This window comes from Strix aluco, chromosome 22 (genome assembly GCF_031877795.1).
Source record: "Strix aluco isolate bStrAlu1 chromosome 22, bStrAlu1.hap1, whole genome shotgun sequence".
Classification (NCBI taxonomy): Eukaryota; Metazoa; Chordata; class Aves; order Strigiformes; family Strigidae; genus Strix; species Strix aluco.
This window is the reverse complement of record NC_133952.1, coordinates 9,105,370-9,127,306: the sequence shown is the minus strand read 5'-3', so window position 1 is coordinate 9,127,306 and position 21,937 is coordinate 9,105,370. Positions and strand designations below refer to the sequence as shown.

Below are 21,937 nucleotides of genomic sequence, written 5' to 3'. Positions count from 1 at the left end.
GCACCAGGAGCATCTCGGCCAGGGATGCTCCTTGGGCTGCAGGTGTGTACACCAGCCAGGGTGCCCCGTGCTGAAATCTGGGACCATGCCCACCCCTCTGGCTTCAGTTGAACATTCTGGTGTTTCTTCTTGGGGTGGAATAACACATCTGAGGCCCAAAAATATGGTATTCCCATGGACCCACATGGCTCTGTCCAGTCAGCCGTGGCCCTCTCACCTCTCATTCCCCCCAGCCTTTCAATTAGCTCTTGCCTTCCTGATGACTTCACTCAACACCCAGAGCGATTAGAAGCCAGAGGAAGGCCACGGCTTTGTCTCGAACGATGAGCCAGATTAATCAGCTCCAGTTGCACTGAATTACCCAGTCGGGGCTCACAGCAACAACCTCCAATTCACCAGCAAAGCAGCCAGCATCCCGCTTTCAACCAGGATAATCAGCAAGGACGTGAAAGCCAGATGAATGACTAGGTAAGGGTGGGCTGCCGCCTGTCAGGAGCTGGAATATAAGTCAAAGCACTTTGAAATTAAATCCACGCTTTGACAGGGAACTAATGCAGAGATTTTAAAGTAGGTGTAATACACTTAGACAGGCATGTGTGCAGCCCAGTGCAAGTTGCCGTGCTTTGAATAAGTGTGTCCGGGCTACGCTGAGAGCAGGAAAATGGAGTTGAAAAGACAAAGGGAATTTTGAATAGCTCCAAACCAGCTTGGCAAGATTTTAGAGATGGTAGCAAGAGGTTTTAGTAATGGACATAACTAACAACATTGTCAGGAGCAGATTTGGTGCACCGTTGTTGGCTGCCTGAGATCTTGGATTTCACACCAAGCAGCCATCTCGTGTCACTCCTGGCTTTAAATTAAGTCATTTGCGCCCACGTGGACTGCGGGGGACAGATGGAGGCACGGTGGGCCGGAGATGAGATAGGGACCCCCACTGCAGCTCTTGGCCTCCAGGGTGGGCAAGCCACGCTGCTAGGAGCTCCTGGGATTTGCAAGAGTTGCCTTTCTAGTCAACTTCGGAGGTGGATTTAAGCCTCGACACTTGGTCAAGCATCACCCTCCACAGGCGCAGCCCGGAGCCCGTCCCCAGAGCGCTGTGGCTGGCTGCTCTCTCCAGGGGCAGCCCTGGGGAGACACCGACAGGGTTTGCAACCTCGTCCCTGCCACTGGCTCCGGATGCTATTCCCTCCTGAGAGAAACCCCCCCAGTTCTCTCCCCTTGTTTGCGAATTTTCCAATGCCAAAATTTGGCATTTGTGTTGAACCCTTAGAAACTGGGATTTGGGAAATCCCTCCCGACCGAAGGGGTGGTTGTTAATGGGGGAGGCGGTCTCAGAGATGCCCAGGCTGCTCCCAGCCGTACGGAAACCCGAGGCGGCCCCAGGCCCCGTGCCGAGGGCTCTGCTTTTTCGCGGCCACGCAGAAATTACCCTGAAAACATCAAATGCGAGAGGAAAAACCCTCCTCCCCGCTTCGAGATGCCCCCACCTCTCCCTGCACCTCCAGGGATAAGCAACCTCCTCCGAGCTCCGCTCCCACCGCGCCCCCCCAAACCCACCCAGGGGGTGGCGAAGGTCTCTGCGGGGTGAGGGGGGGGGCAGCCGCGGGGCAGGGGGCACCGGCCGAGCCCTCGCTGCCCTCCCCGCCGCCGTCCCGCCTCCGGGGGTGTCCCCGGCGGCGGGTCCCGCCCAGGTAGCGACGGAGCCGGGGCGGCCCCCGGGGCTGCCCCCGCCCCCGGCCCGCCCCCGGCCCGCCGCTCCATCCCGGGATGGGCCGGCCGAGCTGACAGTCGGGCTCGGCGGCCGCCGCGGGCGCATCCACCGGGCAGTGCCCGCCGCCGCTCCTGCCCGGCGCCCACCTGCGGCGGCGGCTGCCCCGGCCGGGCGGGGGGGTGGGGGGGAGCTGCCGCCGCCGGCCCCGCTCGCTCTACCCCTGCCTGCCCTCCAGGATGAGCCCGGAGTATTTCCTGCGCTCCTTGCTGCTCATCATTCTCGCCACCTTCTCGGCCAACGCCAGCAACTGGCTGTGAGTAGCAGCGAGGCGAGGTGGGGGGGGCCGCCGCCACTTGTTGGTACCCCCCGGGGGGGGTGAAGCAGGTGCCGCCGGGGTCGGGCAGCATCGGGGCGCGACCCCCTGCAACGATGCTGCTTGGTACCCGGCGGGGCATCGGGCTCCTGTCCCTGCTGCGCCGGGTACCCGCCTGACCCCCCCAAACCGGTGACAGTGGGGGTCCCAGCCTGCACCCCCGGGCAGGTGGGCTGCGGGGGATGCCGACCCTCCCCAGCCACTCAGGTCCAGTGTCTTACTGAGACTGGTTGGACAGGAGCTGGTTATTGAACCCCCCATCCTCTTTTTGTCTTTAAGTTATGAATCCCGGACCACACCGGGGCCGGACGGAGGTTGGGGCATCGGGTCAGAGCAGGGCCCGAGGGTTGGTGAGGTGCTGCACGAGGGCCGGTGGTCCAGGGGAGGATTTGGCAGGGCTGGGGCGACCAAGCGCTCCGGCCCCGGGGATCTGCGGTGGGCAGGGGCTGTCCACGCCTCGGCCCCCCATTCCCAGCGGGAGGACGGGTGGTGGGGGGCTGTTGCATGCCGCAGAGGAGCCCGGTGACATTGGGAACCCACTGAACAAACACTGAAATAATGTGTAAGGTAAACAGGGGCGGAAATAGTTCTGGAAAATTCCTGTGTGTTTGCCAAGGCGGTGGGACTGTCTTCTGGGGAGACCCCCCCCCCCCTTCTCAGGGCAGTGGGGATGGAGCATGACAGCACCTTCCCACCTAACTTTGAACAAAAGCGCCAGTTCCTCTTAATTAATGTACTCTGGTGGGAGATGGCGCTGCCCCTGCTCCCAGCGTTGCTGGCTGCCGTGGACTAATTAGTTCCCGGTGTCCGCACCCAGCAGACCCACTCTCGGGCTGGGAACGTGGGCTGCCTCCATCTCACCTCCCCGGGTCTCCATCGGTGAGGGCAGGGAGCCCCTGGGGCTGTCAGCCTGAAAGATCCCGAGTGGCTCCTGCTTCTCCCAACACCTGCGCTCAGGTGGGCACATCCCCTATGCGAGGGGTCCTCTCCGCATCCACAGACGGCTCCCGTCTCTCCTGCCTTTAGATTTGGCTCGCTGGAGGCTGTGGGACGTGGGTGGCTTTTGGAGGATGCTCCCTGCACCTGGGGAAGGCACCAGGTCAGCGGCATTCTCCAAGCGTCCTGCCCGTGGGAAAAGGTCGGTAGCTGCCTGGGATGCGTTAGGGCTTAGTCCTCCTCCCCTCCTCCTTTGCCAGATGGAGCGACTTGCGCGCCACGCGTCTCCGGCAAGTGGTGGGTGGATCATAGCAGCTATCAAGGTGGTCTTTTAAGCTGTCACGCTTCTGGTGAAGGTATATTGGGAACTGTGGGAGTGTTTTTCCTGCAGGGAGAAAGTCTTGCTGAGGGAGCCCTGTGGGATGATGGCAGGTGCCCGGAGAGAAGCAGCCTCAGCTGCCCTGGGACTGGCGCAGGGAAGTGCCTGGCAAAGGGGGATTTCGTGAGCGAGGTCGACAAACCGCCCGGCGTGGATGCGCAGAAGTGGGACCCCCCCGGTCCCTGGCGCCGCACGCAGCTGGGATCGTATTTGGGAAGCTGGGGCGGAGGGGTGGATGGCCGCGATAGACCGGGAGGGCTGTGTGCAGCCGTCCGTGCTGGCGAAGCGAGGGGTGGGCGCGGGGGGCTCGGCGGCGGGAGAGCGGAGGGCTCATTCCTGCCAACAGGGGAGGAAAAGCAGATACATTTCAGTGCGTTTGAAAGGAAAGGGTTCAACTTTTTTTGATGTTGCAAATGTATCGTGATAAAAGGATCATCCCCCGCTCGGTGCTTTTTATTCTTTGCCTTTAGGATTAAGACAATTCCCATTGTTTATCTTCTCACATCAGAAACAAGGGCCGCCGGAGGCAATAAACAGAGTTAGAAGGATCCCAGGAGTTATCAGATATTCGAGGAATGAGTGTGCCTCGTACATCTTCACGAAGCCACACGTGTGTGTGGGCTCTGGTGTGCTCTGCTCTAGCGCAGAGCTGCCCGGGAGCTGCCAACCCGCGCCCAGCACACCGGGGCCAGATCCAGCCGTGCTGGGCGCATATTTCTGCGCATAGGTGTGTGTGCTGGGTGGCAGTGCGCGGTGAAGTTTGCTTTTCCAGAAACCTGCTGGATTAGTGATTAAGCTCAGTTGTGACTTTTTTTTTTTTTTTTTCTCCCCTAAAGCTTCTTTCGACCTGTCCAGACTCGCATTCCCCCAGCGCTTCGGAGAGACGCTGCTTGCAACACTTGAGCTGAAGTTTTTCTGTAAGCCTGGCTTTGTGGGGAAGGGCTCGTTTTGGCCATGCAAATGGTGTCCTCTGAGCCACCCATGTAAAAGGGAGACAGTTGTAGCTATCACTCGGAGGGATCGCTCTGCTACAGCGACCGTTGAGCTGGAAGGGACTTCGCCAAATCTTTTCATTAAACAGACCGAGCTACTTTCCCTTTGGTTAGGGAGCAAACCTCAGGTGTGTTTTCTCAGTGTCTGAGTTTCGGGAGTCGCTGCTTGGCTTCCTGCCTATCCAGAAAACCTCTGTTCTCCAAATCTGAAGAGATGCTCTGTTCCTCCTTCTCATGAAAGCCTAAGGCTTGCTTTTCCCCCCGCCTTTGGAGGCTCAGAGAGTTTTAAAGCTTTTCCTCCTGCCTCTTCAGTCACAGAATTGTAAAATTAAATCAAGGGCTGTAGTTAGTGCCTTTTACATCTAGCTGGTTGTGCACAGGAAGGTCCCTCTGGCTTCTGCTTTATCTCTGGAGGAGTCCAGGGACGTGCTTTATACAGGGGAAATAGCTGAGTTACTTCCCAAAGCAACTCACATTTCACAGACTCCATTCAGCTCTCGAACCTGCACATGCACTAATGTGGTTGGATTTGGAAGCCCGTTCTCTCAGTGGTCCAAAACCATCCCAGTGCTGGGGGTGTTTTGTAGAGGGTTTCAGCCAAAGGAGCACCTCCCAGTATGGGAGCACTGGGCTCTGGTTTCAGTGGGAGGTAAGGGACGAGCAGTCATTTAGTTAGTTATTTATTCATTTATTTTTCTATTTTGGAGGGAGGGAAGTTCACCTGAAGAGATGAACTAGAAAATGTGTAGAGTGGGGTGTGGATGTAAGCAGTGGCACTGGGGCTGCTGAGCTCTGTAGCTGTTTGGGTGGTTTGAATGAGGAGAGCCAAATCCCATGCCTGATAAGCATCGGATACCACAGGGTGGGGGTCCTTTATGGGGGACACCCTGGTTATCAAGCTATTTGATAATCATTACAGCCACTCTCCATTTTCTTGCAGCTAAAGCTGGCTTTGGAGGAGGCTCTCCATGTGTACACTGGATAGTCTGAGATGTGGTTGTGCCGCTGCAGAGCAGGGTGTGCCACTAGCAGCTCTGTCTACCCCCTATTTACAGGGGCTTAAAGCTTCCGTCCGGGCTTGAGACTTGGCTTAAAGGGCCAGGAGCACAGATGGGCTTTTAAACGCTTTAAAAAAATTGAATTTGAGCACTCTGGGAAAGTTTGAAGACCTTGCAAGTGTCCGAACAAGCCTGGCTAAGCAGCTGCTCTCTAACAGTAACCACTTTTGAGGGCTGGAGAGGGCGGGATAAAAGGAGTTTGGGTTTCTCTGGCCCCCTTTCATCTGAACATCACAAGGTGCTTTGCAAACGCGGGGCCCGATTCTCCATGCTCATCCCTGCCAGCTTGGCAGTGCGGATGTTGCAAGAGCAGCCTGAATGCTCATTTTGTGACGGTTTGGGTCATTGTGCAACGTAGAGGATTTGGGAAGAAGAGTGTTTGAGTCCTACACTTGTATCCCTCTGGTTTTAAACCCGACTTGATTTTTTTTTTTTTTTTTTAAGGTGAGTCTCCCCAGCTTTGGTAGCAGGGAGAGCTCGTTTCGCTTTGAGCCTGGCTTGGTTTAATTTTGTGCAAGATTCTTTGCATTGTCGTTGTGACCCTCCCGTTTTTCACGGCTGATTCGGCAGGTGCAGCTAGCTCCAGGGCAGAGCTGCTCCTGCCGAGCCCCGCTCCCCTCCCCACGCTCTTGGGTTTTGATGCGAGGACAAGTGTCGGGAAGGTTCCCCGGTCACGTCTGCTCTGGCGGTCAGGATGGTGGGTTGCACCGGTCGGGTTTGGAGAATTTCCTTGCTTTGTGGGCTGCTGTGGGTTGGACAAGCTGCTCTGCACTTCTGGGGTGCACAGGGCATCGCTCTGTGGATCCTGCTGGGTCCGCGAGGTTGGGGCATGCAACCAGTGACACCCATTCCCCAAGGGTGTGGGACGGGAGACTGAAACCAGCAGCCTCCATTGGAAATAGATTTTAATTTTGTATATATTTATTTATTTATGAGTGTTGCTGCTTTTGACAAAACCAGCTAATTTTAGCTCAGCAATGAAAATAGACTGGCTTCAAGGGTTGCATCCTGCAGACTCAAGAGACCTCTGCCAATCTTGGCGCTGGACTTCCAACCAGTTTGGCTTGTCTCTGAGCTCTGGTCCTGGCTGGCTGCGCTTGCCAGGGTATAGGAGGGACTGGTGCTCTCTGCCTCCTCAGCGGTGATGGGCATTTCTGTCTTTTCCTAAAGAAGCCTCAAATAAAACTACACCCCAGTCTTTAGCAGCAGAGCCTTATTCTAGGGAGGATAGAAATGAGATAAAACCACCCTGCGCCCCACATTGTGCAGCATCAGATCAGTGCCAAATATGAGCAACAGCAAGAAGCAGATTTCTTTTTTGCAATGGTTTGCTATGACTCCATGAGTCAGAACTGGACTTTTGCATTGAAGCAAAAAAAATGTTTATGTTACTCTGCTGAGAGCTACTGTCCTCTCAATTAATTCATCCTTGCAGATGGAGAGAAGTGCATTACAGCCACTTATTTGGGCTTTCTTAAAATGATGAAATTGCTGAGCAATCCTGGAGGTTAACAGTTTCCAGGAGGTTCTCCCGTATTTCCTTACAAATGCAAGGATGCTGGCTCTTACAATACTTGGTGATTTTTTTCTTAAAGCTTGAAAGCCTTGGGAATCCACAAAAATCTCAGACACCCAAGGCTGCTCGAATGGCAGACCCTGCTCTGGATACAAAGTGCAGGTAGCCTCTGTTTGGCTCCAGCCCCAGGGTGTCTGCCCCCCACGCCTGTGGGTGACCCCCGACAGCATCCTCCAGGCTCTCCAGGAGCTGCTGCCACGGGCTGTTGCAGTTTGCAGCTGGGAAGGTGGTGTGCAGGATCTGGCTGGCTCAGCAGAACTGGAGCCAGTATTGTGCTTTCATGAAATTACTTGGGGGAAAAAATTAATTGAGTATCTTGGCCGATGGAGAGCAGCCTGGGGTCTGTTGCAAGTTGGGTGAGATCAAACTAATCCCGCAGAAGGCTTCTCTCGCCACGTATTTGCAAATTCTGATCGAAACTAAAAACTCATCAGATTTTCTCCAACCAGGTCTAGCCTGAAGCGCTGCACGAGGGGAATTCCCACAGAGCTCAGCCTGGTGACCTGCACTTGCCTCCTCATGCAACAAGGCATTGCTGTTGTACTCGAGCCCAGGAGTAGCTTCTATTGACGTATAAAGGAAGACACAGCACAAGCTATTTCCTACGCAGCCAAAGCAGATTTCCAAAGTGGATACCGCTCTCAGGGTCTTCCCAGCTTCCACCCTGGTCTTCCCCATCACAAAGTGGAGATGTTGCCCCGGGATGCTCAGAAAGCCAAGAAGCAGCACTGGCTTGTGTCCAGCAGCCGGGCCATCTCGCTGTCCCCAGAAACTTGTGATAGGGGATGCAGGGTACCACCAACCAGCGCATGGGTGGATGGGTGTTTGCTATGTGCACATGGTGTCGGGTGCAGGTTCCGAGGTGTGGGGGGACAGGATTTGAACTATAGAGTCACCTTTGAGCTCAGGCAGTGGAGCTGCACGCTCAGGTCTGTTGGCAGGTAATGGTGAGCATGGCAATGCCTCCTCTTGGGAGACTGTTTTGGCAGCTGTTAATTGGAGGTGGAGATTAGGGTGTGAAAAGCCTGGTTTCAGCCAAGAGATGAAATGTGCAGTAACTGTGACAGGAAGGACTGAGCCAGAGAACTGCTTTTCTTCCAGGGAAGAAAACAGACAGGCTCCCAGATGATGACTTTGTAAATCATGGTTTACACTTTAAAAAGGATAGAAAGTCAGGAGGGGGGTGCCTGGTCTCTGGGAGGGACATGTCCTGCTGCAGAGCCATCAGCTGGATAAGGGCAACCTTGCCAGTTGCAGGTCCCCGGCAGATCCTGACAGGAATGTGCCCAGGTTGTCAGACCTGCTGAACCATGCCAAGGATGTGGGTGGTACCTACGAGCCTGGCCCTGTTGGCACAGGGAGAGTGGTACTCAGCCCAGCACGTGACACCACGAGAAAGCACAAGGGTTCTCTGGCCCACCTAGAGCATCTTTTGACTTGCCAACCCTACATCTCTCCGTGCCTTCTCTCTGCTTCAAGGGAAAAGCAACAAGGAAAAGAGATCCCCTTCTCCGCAGCTACAGGATGGCTCCTTGCGGTGCCTGGTCACTACCTCTGTCTGCACGCACCTATCTGTCTATCTTCATGCACTTCTGTTTTTTCTGTCCTAAACAAGCCTTTTTTTCTTCCTCAGAAGAAACCTGTCTGCACAAGGCAATCTCAATCCTAAGCACAACCCTGAGTCACTGGGTGACCATACGTCCAGCCTCAAGAGGCACCGAGATGCGCTGCTGATCCAGGCTGACTGTGTTCCTCCACAAGTAGGGAAGATGTTTGCAGAGGCTCCCTCAGAGAGGAGCAGAGCTGAAGCATCTTTGCAATTTAAGACTTGAACAAGCCTTTTGTGGCCTTGGCCAAGGCAGGTATCCCAGGCAGGTTGAGTGTTTGCTGAACAGGGTGAAGCTTCTGAGCTCATCTGACTTCTCAGCATCTCTAAGTGATCTATCAGTGATGCCACTGGCCTGGGTCTGACTGTTATCATCTTCAGAAAAATATTCCCAAAATGAGACAATACAAGGAGTTCTCGCACTTGAAACTCATTTGTTTAAATAAAAGAAACACCAAAAATCTCTGCTTTCTCCAAGACATCTGCTACATCTTCCCTGACCCGCCTCTATTGAGAATTTGTCAATTACTCAAATTTCCACACCTTCCCATGGCAGGGAATCTCCTCCCCTCTCCTTCTGGCTCTATCTGCCAACCACTGTGGCTCTTCCAGTGTCTCCTTGTAATTCCACCAATTACTCTTCCTGAAATTATTATAGTTATTTTTATTTAAGTAGAGCTTTCCCCTGCCCCCTCTCCCCGCCTTTTCAAAGCTCCCTGGATTTGAGGTTTCCTTATTTGCCATCTTGCAGGGTGGATCAACTGCAGCTCTCTAAATTACGGGGCTTCAATTTTGATCTATATAGTATGGATGGAAAAAAGAGGAAGGGCTTTCCCCTCAGTTTGTGTTAAATTAATGACTTTTTTATTAAAAGGGAGCTTGTTCTGTGAGTGACTCGCCTGGATTTAAAAGCAGGAAAAAAGAAACAAATGCCATGATGAAGCAAGAAGATAAAACTTGAACAAATGGCTTGGGCAGCAGCTCACCCCTTGAAACTTTCTTTGCCCAATCTTGGAAAAGGAAAAAAAAAAAATGCCATTATTTGGGTTTTTTTCCACAAGTAGAACTGTTTTGAGGCTGCGTGTGAGACCTAAGTCATAATCTAGAGCTCCGTGCAGCTCTGCACATCAATGAAGATGTGATATTAGGATGCAGATCCGCACCGAGACCTTGCAGAGGGCAGGAACTGTTGGGATTCCTCCTGTCGTGCCTCTTGTCGTGTGTGCAGATAGACAAAGGCTTTGTGGTTTTTACCACCTCAGTCCAGGAAAAGGAAGTTTGGAACAAGGTCCTCATTAACCTACAGTGCTAGAGCCAGGTTTCCATGGTGACCGTGGGATGCTGCGGATGGGTTTGGTGCCTTGCTTGGTCTCCACAGCCCTGAGAAACACTCTGTGAGTTGTGGGGTGGAAGCGTCTTTGAGTGCTGGTGAGGGCAGAGCACGTTTCCCAGCTCTTATCTCGCCCTTCAGCAGCCCCAGAGAGAGGAAAGGGAGGAGATGTTCCTGCCCAGTGCCCCTGAATAGGTGTGGAGAGATGCCGTGTGAAAGCCTCAAAGCTGAGGTCCTTCAGCAAAGGTCCTTCCTTGCATCCTTGACTCAACCTCTGGATCCCTCCTGGACCAGGGACCAGATGGGAGCCTCCTCCCCCCCCCAAAAAAACCCTTTTTTGGAAAGCAGTGATGGTGCTCACGGGATGTAGGAGACTGGTAGCAAGCAGGCAGTTATCTGGGGCTGTGGCGTTCTAGGCAGAGTTTCCCCCATCCCCAGGGAGGGGCAGACGTGCATGTGCTGAGGAGGGATGATGGCGTACAGAGGACCTGTCGTGGGGGAGAGGCCAGAGCACTGTTCTGGGTAGCTTCATCTTATTTGCCTGCCTTGCAAAACAAATTACCAGACCCGTTCTTGGAGAGCTGTAGCTATCTTTGAAGCATCCCGGGCCTTCATTTTAGCATCCCAAACAGCATTAAATGCTTGTTGGGGAGGCATCTTATCAGGCGCATCTACTTGGAAAGGCTTGAAAGGCTCTTGTCATGCTTTTCTTCATGTGTTCTTTGAATTTATAGCTCCCCATTGCCTGGAGAATCCCACCTAGCTGGGAAATATATTAGAAAAGGAGATGATGCCCCCATCCTGAGCAGAGCTGATATTAATGGGACTGTTACACCTGCGGCACAGCTCTCTGCTGCCAAGGTGCCTGCAGTTGGACTGGGCACTGACTCAACGGCAGGACCGGCTGTGCTGCTTTGCAGGAGCTGGTTCCCTGGTATGATAAATGCTGCTTAAGTTGCAGGAGGTGGGGAAAGCCAAAACAGCACAAAGGGTTAGTACTGGAGGCAGAATCTGGTTTTCTTGGCTTCCAGGCTCAAAGCTGATCAACGAACCCATGGTGTCTTGGGGTGAATCTCACCGCTCTGCTGTGTGTCAGCTTCCCCATGCCCAAACCGAAATGACGGCTGGATCTGGGAGGGGACAGAGCTGTCACAATCACTCCAGGTTTGCTCAGCATCAAACATTCTCACAGCCCCCAGGGGTGGTTTCCTGCCTTCATCCTGGGTCAGCCGAGTGCAGCGAGATGTGGGAACATCAATTGCTGCACCCTCTGTCCGGGACCACAGCACAGGGACACTCATTGCAGGGTGTGGGGGCCAGCAGAAAGGTGACAGTCCTGGGTTTGTCCACGGTGGGGTTTGCAAGACAGCCACGTGCATGGCCGGTCCTCTGCAAACAGGGCTGTGCCCTCGGAGGAGCAGAAAGCCTTGGGCAAAGATGCTTAGCTGGTATAAAGGCTAGAAAAAAACTTGGCTCTGAAACCACGGCAGCCTGCCACTTCCCACTGTCCGAGAGGCGTTGCATCAAGTGATCTCCACGCACAAGGAAAGCTGAATGCTTTTGACGGCTCGCCATGCAGACTCCCCACGGACGCTGCAAGCCAAGCCAGCTTTCTCACCATCTCCCACAGCCCCCCAGTTGTAAGCGTGAAACCAAGCTGGTGAATAATTCTGCTGATGCACAGAAGAGAAAATCCTGTTCTCTCCTCCTGGGGCAGACTGGCAGGGCTAATGGGAGGAAGAGGCTGTGACAACTTGATTTTGTGGCTGAAGTCAGCAGATCTGGCTCTTGGTACACATGGGAACAGGCAGGGAGCAGGAGTCACTTTTGCACAGTCACTTCTCGGAGGCGAGCAGCGCTTCAAAGGAAAAATCCTTAGCAGGATGTCGCAACTTGGGAGGAGGAGGAAAAAAACAAGCAAACAAAAAAACCCACAAGCTCTGTAGGGCTGGGAAATGCAGAGTCAAGGAATGAGGTTTCCAGAAAGCCTTTGCTCGGTACTCACATCTCTTGGTGCAGATGAGGTAGCAACGTGAGCTGACACTGGCAATTCCCGAGGACGTTAAAGCTCGGTGTGGTCAGCGGGTGAAAGCATGAGTTTTGCCTGTCCAATGCAGGGGATACCCCTGCTCTGCGGCAGGACGGGGCTCCACCGGTGGCAGTGTCACTTAAACCGGGTGCCAGCAGCTGTGGGAAGGAGGGAGTCTCAACAAGCACATTCTGGCACAGGCACAGATAGAGGCTCTGAGATTATCCAACAGCCTGACCGAGCTGTGCGGGTCTATCTTAAAATCCCTCAGGGATCCAGAGGCTGGGGCATGGGCAAGCATGAACGCACGCAGGGCACGGTGGGTTACTGGGATGTGCAGGATGGACCATCGTGCCCATGATGCCAAGAGCTTGCGGGGTGCTTGCTCCCCTTTGCCCTAATGCTGACACTAAAGAGCAGCTCTGTAACTCTTTCTGCTGAGAATGGGGTGATGGAAAGCAGAGCATGTGGTCACCGCCATGCTGGGCCAGTCTTTTCCAGGTCAGCAAAGACCTCACGGACATGTTCACAAGCCAAGCTGCTGGAGGAGGTGCCCAGCATGTGCGGTTTTGTCCACAGCAGGCTCCTGACTGTGTCTTCCCAACTTCAATCCCTGCTTGAATACCAAGTGACAGGAAACCTGGCAGCTGCCCGAGGCCATCCTTGCCTACTGGAGGTTGGGGGAGCTAAAAGCAGGCTCCAGGAGGGAAGTGGTTTGGAGGGTGATGTTTGTCGGTGATGAGCACATAGCCATGCTGCGGGAGCAGTGTGGCAGCTGGAGCTGGCAGCCAAGCGCCTGTCCTGCTTGTTTTGGCTGACTTCAGAGACCTCTGGCTTTTCCTAGTAGCACTTGGATGTGCCGGTACTCAGGAGACCTGACCGGGCACATTCAGACAACACCGAAAATATCTTCCTTGCAGGCAATAGAGGCAAAGGGGAGCCAGCAGCTGGGCTCCCCGAGAGACAGGCAACCAGGCTGCAGAGGGATGGTTGTTTTGCTTGGGCTTGCTCTCTGCCGGCCAGAAACGCATCCTGAGGAGCCACCGCGGTGGCACATTTAAGGTGACCCCAGATAGGCACCAGGCCTCCGCTGTGGAGGGGAGGAGAGGAGCTCTCCTCGCTGTCTGCAGTGCGGGCTGTCCCAGCTGAACATGGGCTCGTGCTCCCCCAACCCTTGCCTCCTAACCAGTTGTGCTGGCTGTTGCGGCAGGTACCTGGCAAAGCTGTCTTCCGTGGGGAGCATCTCCGAGGAGGAGACCTGCGAGAAGCTGAAGGGCCTGATCCAGCGCCAGGTGCAGATGTGCAAGAGGAACCTGGAGGTGATGGACTCAGTGCGGCGCGGAGCCCAGCTGGCCATCGAGGAGTGCCAGTACCAGTTCCGCAACCGCCGCTGGAACTGCTCCACGCTGGACACCCTGCCCGTCTTTGGCAAGGTGGTAACACAAGGTGAGCCGGGAGGACGTGTCCTTAGGGTGACACTGCATGGGGGAATGGCTACAACAGCAGGCCGGTGGGCTGCAGGAGGGTTTTGCTTGCTGGCCCCTGAGCCAGCGGCTGGAGAGAGCAGGGAATGGCCCAGTGTTGAATCTTGGGGCTGACGGGTCTTCCCTGGGCATTTCAGCAGGGCTCTCTGGACTGTATTGGGGGCAGCATATCCAGACCCTTGCAGCTCCTCAGCTTCTGGGTGCTCCCTCTCCAGAACCTTTTTCACACCCCGTGGGTGCCCATTGCATGGAGGCACCAGCCCAGGACATCCAGAGAGCCTGGAGCTTATAAGGACACACCAAGTATGAGCGGGGACCCTAAAGTCGCCCTGCTGTCTAATTTCTTCCCTGCCAAGCCCAGGAGCTTCACTCCACGAAACCGTGGCTGCATTTATTCAGTCTCTTCTCCGGGCAGCGCCAAAGCGGTGACCGCTGCCAGCCTGGTGTGCTGCTCTCGAGTGGAGCCGTCTGTGGGCAAGACCTTGGGAGGACAGCCCTCTGCCGCCCGATGCGAGTAAAACACGCGGCAGCTGGACCCTCCAAGGACAGCATCATCACCCGCCACCACCCAGCTGCCAGCCTTCAGGGGCGATTTATGGCCAGGGCAGCCCCCAGCCCCTCTGATCCCAGCTGCATGCAGGCGTCCCAGAGGCACAGGGCTGTGATCAAACCAAGCAAGGACCCAGAGCATCGGGGTGAGGAGATGGAGAGGAAAGCCCCTCTGCAAGCCTTGGAGACCACCGAAGTGGCCCTTGCCTCCCCTCAGGTGCCACTGATGCACCCTCTCACTTCCCATCCCAGGACTCATAGACCGAAGCCTCCCCCCCGCCCTGGCTCCTTGTTTGACTTTCCTCCCCTCAACACAGGGGTGAAGATCTCTTCTTGTGAAGGTTCAGGGACTGGAAATACCAGAAATACCAGAAACTAAAAGTCGTCTCTTTTTAGGCAGCCACAGCACAAACCGACCAACACGATCCTACTATTAACCTCGATTAACTTGGAGACGGTTCAGTCCCCACGCTGGCTGGGTCCTCCCCAGCCACTGCTGCCTGGGCCAGATTACAGCTGGGCCACCAAAGTCTGGGCTGCGACCACCAAAGTAGCTGCCCTGTGTGCAGCTGGCAAGCTGGGGTGATGTCTGCTCACAAGCCATCCCCCCTCCTCTACCCCAAGCATGGGACTACCCCAAATGCCAACCCTCCTCGCTCAGAGATGGAGGGGCCATGTCCTCAACCAGCCTTAGAGGACGGTGGGGATTTGGGTGTTGCAAGAGCTGCTCCCTGGCCATGCTGCCCTGTGTGTTTCTGCCCAGGGATGTCCCCTGACTTCCCAAACAAGCTCTTCCTAACCCTGTGGCACCACATAAGGTAGACGCAAGAGCTGGGAAGGGGCTGCACCCTGGGGACCAGCATGGTTTTGCAAGGCGCTTTGGGAGCAGAGCGGGGTTTTGCAGATTAGTCTGGGAAGTGCTGAGAGCTACAGGACCCCGTGTGAGAGGATGGCAAGGATCTGCAGCTGCAGGGGGTGTTCCTGGATGTGGAAAGCAGCCCAACTATTTTGGATGCAGGAGGGATTTCATGGCAGAGGTGCCCTGCAAGCACCAGGCAAGACAGTCTCTCCATATAAGCTCTTCAGACCTCTCCCCACACTGGCAATACAGCCTTTGTAGCTCCCTTCTTGCCAAGTTATAATTTGTCCATCCCATTCATGTTTTTAACCTTGTGGGGCAGTTCCCAGCTCCTTCACTATTGTGAGACAGGGCTCTCACCGCTGCAGATGATCTCCCAGTGCTGAGGTGTCTTTGCTGAGACTGGTCCAGGCTTGGCACTAAGCAAACAGCATCCATGGGAGTGGGGAGGATGAGTGTCCTGCATGGGGTACCCTATCTTGGGAGGACAACTCGCATGCCCCCAGAGGGCAACTGATCACCACACAGCCATTCACTCACCCCTTTCCCCTCAGGAATGGCAAGGAGAAAATAAAGCGAAAGGCTCAGGAATTGAGATAAGGACAGAGTAGGGTGGCTCACCCATTATGGTCATGGGCAAAAGACAGATTTGTTAGGGGAAGAAAAAGAACATCACTTTAATTCAAACACTAACAATGACACTTAACAGACAGAGCGGGACAGTGAGAAGCATTACCACATCTTAAAAACACCTGCCCCCACCCCTCCCTTCTTCCCGGGCTCAGCTTTGTTCCCGATCTCACTACCTCCTCCTCCCCAGCGGCGCAGGGGCAAGGAACGGGGGGTGCAGTCAGTCCCACCGCTCCTTCCACCTCGGGGGGAGGACTCCTTACATTCTCCCCTGCTCCAGCTCCGTGTCCCTCTCATGGGACACGGTTCTCCACAACCTTTCTCCAGCATGAGTCCTTCCCACGGGACACAGCCATTCCCATGCTGCTCCAGCATGGGTCACCCCCACGTGTTTCAATCTGCCCGGCACTGAACTACAACAGCGGGGGCTTCTTCTCCCCTCAGAGTCCCAGCTGCTTCAGGCACAGCCGCCTGCTCCGCTGTGGGGTCCTGCCCAGGCCGCAGGTCAGCTTTTGCTCCACTGCAGACCTCCATGGGTGGCAGGGCCCTGCCATCTCACCCCGGGATACAGGGGGGCGCTCTGCTCTGGCACACCTCCCTCCCTTCCTCCCAGTGCCCTCAGTGTTCGCACAGGTGTCCTTTCGTAACTTCTCCTCACAACTCCCACTCCTCCTGCCAGATTCCCCTTTTAAAATACATTATCACAGAGCGCAGCCACCATCACTAATTGTCCCAGCCTTGGCCAGAGGTGGGTCCGACCTGGAACTGGGGGAGCTTCAAGAAGCTTCTCACAGGGGCCACTGCTGTAGCCCCTTCTCCCACCACCAAAAACCCCACCACGCAAACCCAGCACAAAGAGACGGAGCAAAGGGTTTGACTCGATGGGTCTGCATAGCATGTTTTGCCAAGAGACAGTTTTCAGACCAGCTTTTCAAGGGGATTTATGAGCAACACCAGCGTTAGGAGGGAAGAGGAGCAGAGACACACACAGCAGCCCTTTGGCCACCTGGCTGCACCCCTCCAGAAAGCCCTCTCATGCGCGTTGGACTTGCTGCCACGTTTCCCACCATCGTTTGTGCTGTTGCAGGGACACGGGAGGCAGCATTCGTCTATGCCATCTCTTCGGCAGGGGTGGCCTTCGCAGTGACCCGAGCCTGCAGCAGCGGCGAGCTGGACAAGTGTGGATGTGACCGCACGGTGCAAGGGGGCAGCCCGCAGGGTGAGCATGCAAAACGGGGGCAGCCAAGTGGGGATGCAAAATAGCCAAGCATAGAAATGCTCGCTCTCTGGAGCCACCCAGAAAGGAGGAAAAAGTTTTTTAAAAACCCACCTCCTGTTAGTCCACTTGCATCCCTCAAAAATGCACCTGGGAGCATCGCCCATGGGGCAGAGAAAGCATCTTCTCCATGTGTCCCCCAGAGCCATACTCCCCAGCTTCCCCAGGCAGCCCCGCTAGTGGGTAGCAAGACAGAAGGGGGGCAGGTCAGCTGTATTTTAGGAAGAGCAGGGCTGGAGAGGATGAGAAAATAGGCTGGCTGCATCTGTCTCATCCATGCTCTCTGCCTTAGGCTTCCAGTGGTCGGGCTGCTCTGATAACATCGCCTACGGCGTGGCCTTCTCGCAGTCCTTCGTCGATGTCCGCGAGAGGAGCAAAGGGGCCTCTTCCAACAGAGCGTTAATGAACCTCCACAACAACGAGGCAGGGAGGAAGGTAATGGTGAGGGGAAAAGCTGGTGGGGCTCTGCAGCATCCCGGCTGGGCTCTGCAGCCATTGCTTGAGCGATTCTGGCTTCATTTAATCCCTCAGCTCACATGCATCAAGCATCGCTTTCTGCACAACCCTTCCAGACCCCATACATTGCACCCTTCTTGCCGTGTCCAGCCCCAGCTGACCGTCCCGTCTTGTTTCTTCTGTCTGTTCCTCTAGGCCATCCTGAACAACATGCGGGTGGAGTGCAAGTGTCACGGCGTGTCAGGCTCGTGTGAGTTCAAGACGTGCTGGAAAGCCATGCCCCCCTTCCGCAAAGTGGGCAACGTCCTGAAGGAGAAATTCGACGGTGCCACGGAGGTCGAGCAGAGCGAGATCGGATCCACCAAAGTGCTGGTGCCCAAAAACTCCCAGTTCAAGCCACACACGGACGAGGACCTCGTCTACCTGGACTCCAGTCCCGACTTCTGTGACCATGACCTCAAGAATGGGGTGCTGGGCACCAGCGGTCGGCAGTGCAACAAGACCTCCAAGGCTATCGATGGCTGTGAGCTGATGTGCTGCGGCCGGGGCTTTCATACGGACGAAGTGGAGGTTGTGGAAAGATGCAGCTGCAAATTCCACTGGTGCTGCTCCGTCAAGTGCAAACCCTGCCATCGGGTGGTGGAAATCCATACGTGCCGGTGATGCATGGAGGGAAGCGCCCATCCATCCCCCTCTCTAACTGACCCTGCTTCTCCCTTGCCCCACGGCCAGGACTGAGGAAGTAACCCAGATGCTGCAGGGAGAGCGCAGCTCTTTACAGAGACAGAGCCCCAGAGGAAAACAGATTTTAAAGAAAAAAAAATATTTAAAGTTTCAAAAAATTCATCATTGTTGGCTTTTTTTTGTTTGGTTTGGTTTGCTTGCTTTATTTATTGCTGAAGCCAGAGCCCCCCAGTGTCCTGTGCCAGCAGGGACGTGTCTGCTCTCAGCAGCTGGCTGGGGACCTGCGTGATGCCTGCTCTCATCGGATGAGCTCCCGCTGACTCTGGAGCATTGCAAATGGGAGGCGTTTAAGCCGCGGCTAGCGTTAGGCACTCAGTATCTTCTGTCACAGTTATTTTTATTTAAGGCATGCGATGAGCATCCCAGAACACTGCTTGCCTTGGCTGAGCCGTGGGAGGGGATGGAGCGCGGCCAGCATCTGCAGCCAGGTGCATCGCAGAGGATGGGCGGATGGTGACGGGGTGGCACCGTCCCCGGGAGTTAAGCTCGATGCAGGGACTGCCCAGCCAGGGTGATCAGTGTGTGAGAGGGATGTGGGACATTCCTGCATCTCCTTGTTGTGGGATGCTCAATGGCCTCCTGGGTGTTGGATGGATTTTGGAGCAGCTCCTGTGGCCACTGATTTACAGAAGCTCCTCAGCAGCTCCAGGGCTGTCAGAGGACACAATGTTCCCACCGTGCTCCCCTTCCCCTTGCCCCCTTTCCCCCTCACTTCTCCAGCATCTCGTTCAACTGGAAACTGTGAAGAGGGTCCAGAGGGACCATGGTACCTGCAATCTAATGACTCTTAATGGAGCTGGGAGCTGATGGGAGGAAATCCCAGGGGATTTCTTTTCCTCTGTCCCATAATTGCCCCTCACCAGCATCCCACAACCAGGTCTCTTCTTCTTCCTCCACATGCCTGTTCTCCAGACCCCGTGAGGGCTCTAGGGACAGTCCCTGTCCTGAGAAAAGCAAAAACTAGAAAGTGGAGCAATGGTTGGGAGTGGGGAAGAGATGCTGCTGGGGGGAAAGGCAATGCTTGTGCTCTGCCGCTATCGCTGTCTTGCCCTCGGGAAGCGTGAGAGGAAGGCTGAGCTGGAGGGCTGCTGCCGTCTGTGCCCCGACCACTGGGATTTAGTGCTGCAGGGCCCCAGCTGCCCCGTCTCGCTCCCCGCAGGCTGGCCTGGAGCGATGCCATGAGGATAACACGCTGTCCTACCCGCTCCGGCTTCCCCTCTGCCTGGGATCGGGTTAGTGCAGAGTCCTTGCTGCCGGGCTGCAGGACGAAATATTTGGAGAACTAATAAGCAGAGGGGCACTGCGAGGGGAGGTGGAAAGCAAACCGGTTCCTCTCTCTCTCACCCACTTGTCTGCAAGTTGAGAGGCAAAAGGGGAGCAGAGAAAAACCTCAAAATGACACCTCAAGCCAACAGGAACGTCTGCCCATGGTGCAGCGAGGATTCGGCATGGGGTGGCATTGCTGAGCCCTCCTGTGCAATCTGGGAGCTCCTTGTATGGTCCAGAAAAGCCCAGAGCTGTGACCATCACCCTCTGGGCTGGAGGAGGGGGTCCTTGCAAACCTGCAGTCTTGTTTTTCTTCCTTGCTTCATCTCAAGAGGGGAAAGGTTGGGGGGACGTGCAGACATACGTTAAATCCCGTCTGTGCTGTGGCAGTGATGGGCTGGGGGAGAGTCTGTGGTCGCTGGAAGGTCTCCAGACACCATCCGGCTGGAAGGCTGCTGACAACTGACTTGAAGCAGTGCAGGGCAAGGGAGGGTTGCAGAGGCATCCCCCCAATACGCCTTGGCTGCGTCCCTCCTGCCTGCTCAGCCCCAGCTCCAAAAAACCTTCAGCAAAGGGTGCCAGGGGGACTGACACCCCGGGGAGACCCTGAGGTGGAGCCACCATGGGTTGATCCACTTCAATGCAAAGCAGAGATCTCCTCACCAGAGCAGGGATTGCCTCTCTCAATGGTTGGTCAAGGGTGCAGCATCAAATCCTCACGAGGGGATCTAAGCTTCACCCCCCTGCTCCATCTCTTTAGCCCCCCAAGGCTGCAAGATCTCAAGTACCTTGGAGACTGTTCCTCCTCTTCCCAGCTCACGCAGAGGAGGTCACAGACCGCAGGCCACTGGCCAAGTTTTCTGCTCACTGTCCATCTAGGATGATGGCCAAAACTGAACAAGACAATCCAGATCAGTGTGGAGATAATCTCTGCGCACAGAATTTTTTCAAGCTGCGATGAAAGCTGAGTCCTGTAAATGTCACCCGGAGATACCCTGGCTCCGCAGCACTCCGGCTCTTCTCACAACTGTAAATTTCAGCACCAGAGGGAGGGCAGGAAATGCCTTTTTTTCATATTTACTTTGCCTATTAAATAATGAGTTTGTGCTGAATGAGCCTTGGGGTCATGTTCTCCTAGCAATCAGGCTCCACTGGGCTGTGTAAAACCAGCACGTGCTGCAAACACCTAATGGTTGTTGGTGTCCTCCTCAGAGTCCTTAGCTAGGAGAAGAGGTGCCCCATGGCGCCTCTTGGCCGTGCAAAGGGGATGCTAAGGCTGTCCTTGTCCCTCCTCAGGTCTCTCCTCAAGAGATGCTGGTGTCCGGACCACAGGCTGCATTCCCACTGCTTTCCCATCAGTGGAAGGAGAGCTTGCTCACTAATCTTCTGCCTTAACCACTTGACACACCGCTGGCTTAAGAGGCCACTTATCTTAGATTTCAGTAAGTCTATGACTTCCTCCTGTGGAGAGGGCACTGATATTCATCTGCTTAAAAGAGTGCTCTCCTCCCCTGCCTACAGCCAAGGGGCCACAGCTGCCACATGTGCTGCTGAAAACATCTTGCCAGTAGTCTCAAGGTACATTTGGACTGGGAGGGGGCAAGAACTGCCTGTAGATGCAGTCATGGACCTGCTGTCTCTTGCCTCCGTCCCTTGCTGCGGGGTGCTGGGTTTGGAGGGGATACAGTGCCAGATGCCTGGCATGCTCCAAGCTGCTCCCAGCCAGTGCGCTTCATTTGTCCCTTGTCCTTCCACAAGCCAGGGGCACTCAGCTGCGTCCTTTTCATGCCATTCCCTACAGCCTGGAGCTGCTCGCTTCAGCACTGGCTGCTGCTGGGTCCGGCTGCGCTAAGACTCTGCCTTGTCTCCTTTCTTTAGTTGTAGCTCTCTGTTTTTGTGCTCTCCAAGCTCACCTTTCCACGGGGTTCATGGTAAAACCAATGGCTTCTCTCACTTTGGCCTCCATGGGTGGTAGGGGTTGAGGGCTGGGTTTTTTAAGTTTAACTGTTATTGCAGAAATAGGACGGTAGGATGGGAGAAAATGAGCCCTGAGCTTCCCAAAAGCTTCAAATGGCTCCTCTTTTTCCCTCGGAGGATCCCACCTCCCAGCTCCATCCCTTCCCCTCCCAACTCCAGCTTCAGCCCCAGGGGAGGGACTGTGTCCACTCCCCCACACCACCTCCCAGCATAGTAGAGAAACAAAATCTGTTTCACCCTCATGCTGAAACAAGGTGCAGGGAGACGCCAGCTCTGGCAATCGTGGACAGAGCAAGACGTTCACATCCTCCTCCCCCAGTGGCCCCCACCCACTCAGCCTGTCCCCTACATCCCCCATACATCCGAGAACATCTTGCTAAGCCTCTCCCCACCACTGCATCCCTTGCCCCTGTCCCAACCCCATAGGCTCAGCACTCAGTCCTTGTCCTCAGCCCCCTTGACACCCTCTCCCTGGTGAGCTCATCTCTCCTCTGAGGACGTGCAGGCTGATGTCTCCACCCAGCCTCTCCCACTCATAAACCTTCCCGGATGTCCCACTGCCAACTCGAGATCATCGTGGCAAAAACAGGACATCCCCTCCAAGTCCTCCCCACCCTGCTCCAGCAGACGGGTAACTCCATGAGTTTTTCCCACTCCCCAAACTCCCAACTTCACCACCATCTTCTGCTTCTTTTTTCTTCACCAT

At 55.2% G+C, this 21,937-nt stretch overlaps 1 protein-coding gene across 2 annotated transcripts; it reads left to right on the top strand.

The window, feature by feature from the left end:
- The first annotated feature begins 1,826 nt into the window (after window positions 1–1,826).
- WNT4 (Wnt family member 4) lies at window positions 1,827–18,105 on the top strand. 2 transcript variants are annotated; one of them, XM_074848232.1, is made up of 5 exons: window positions 1,827–2,024; window positions 13,201–13,436; window positions 16,600–16,731; window positions 17,081–17,223; window positions 17,440–18,105. In XM_074848232.1, the coding sequence occupies exons 1-5, from the start codon at window positions 1,948–1,950 to the stop codon at window positions 17,905–17,907; spliced, it is 1,056 nt and encodes a 351-aa protein (XP_074704333.1). In that variant the 5' UTR covers window positions 1,827–1,947; the 3' UTR covers window positions 17,908–18,105. The 2 variants fall into 2 exon arrangements, with proteins under 2 accessions (XP_074704333.1, XP_074704334.1); XM_074848233.1 differs by lacking the exon at window positions 1,827–2,024 and adding an exon at window positions 3,854–4,316.
- The last annotated feature ends 3,832 nt before the right edge of the window (window positions 18,106–21,937 follow it).

Bases quoted from the DNA above. Each gene is read 5' to 3' on its own strand.
- WNT4 (XM_074848232.1), top strand. From the start codon at position 1,948: ATGAGCCCGGAGTATTTCCTGCGCTCCTTGCTGCTCATCATTCTCGCC. The intron at 13,437-16,599 runs GTGAGCCGGGAG...GTGCTGTTGCAG, and splicing joins TGGCAAGGTGGTAACACAAG to GGACACGGGAGGCAGCATTC. The intron at 17,224-17,439 runs GTAATGGTGAGG...CTGTTCCTCTAG, and splicing joins ACAACGAGGCAGGGAGGAAG to GCCATCCTGAACAACATGCG.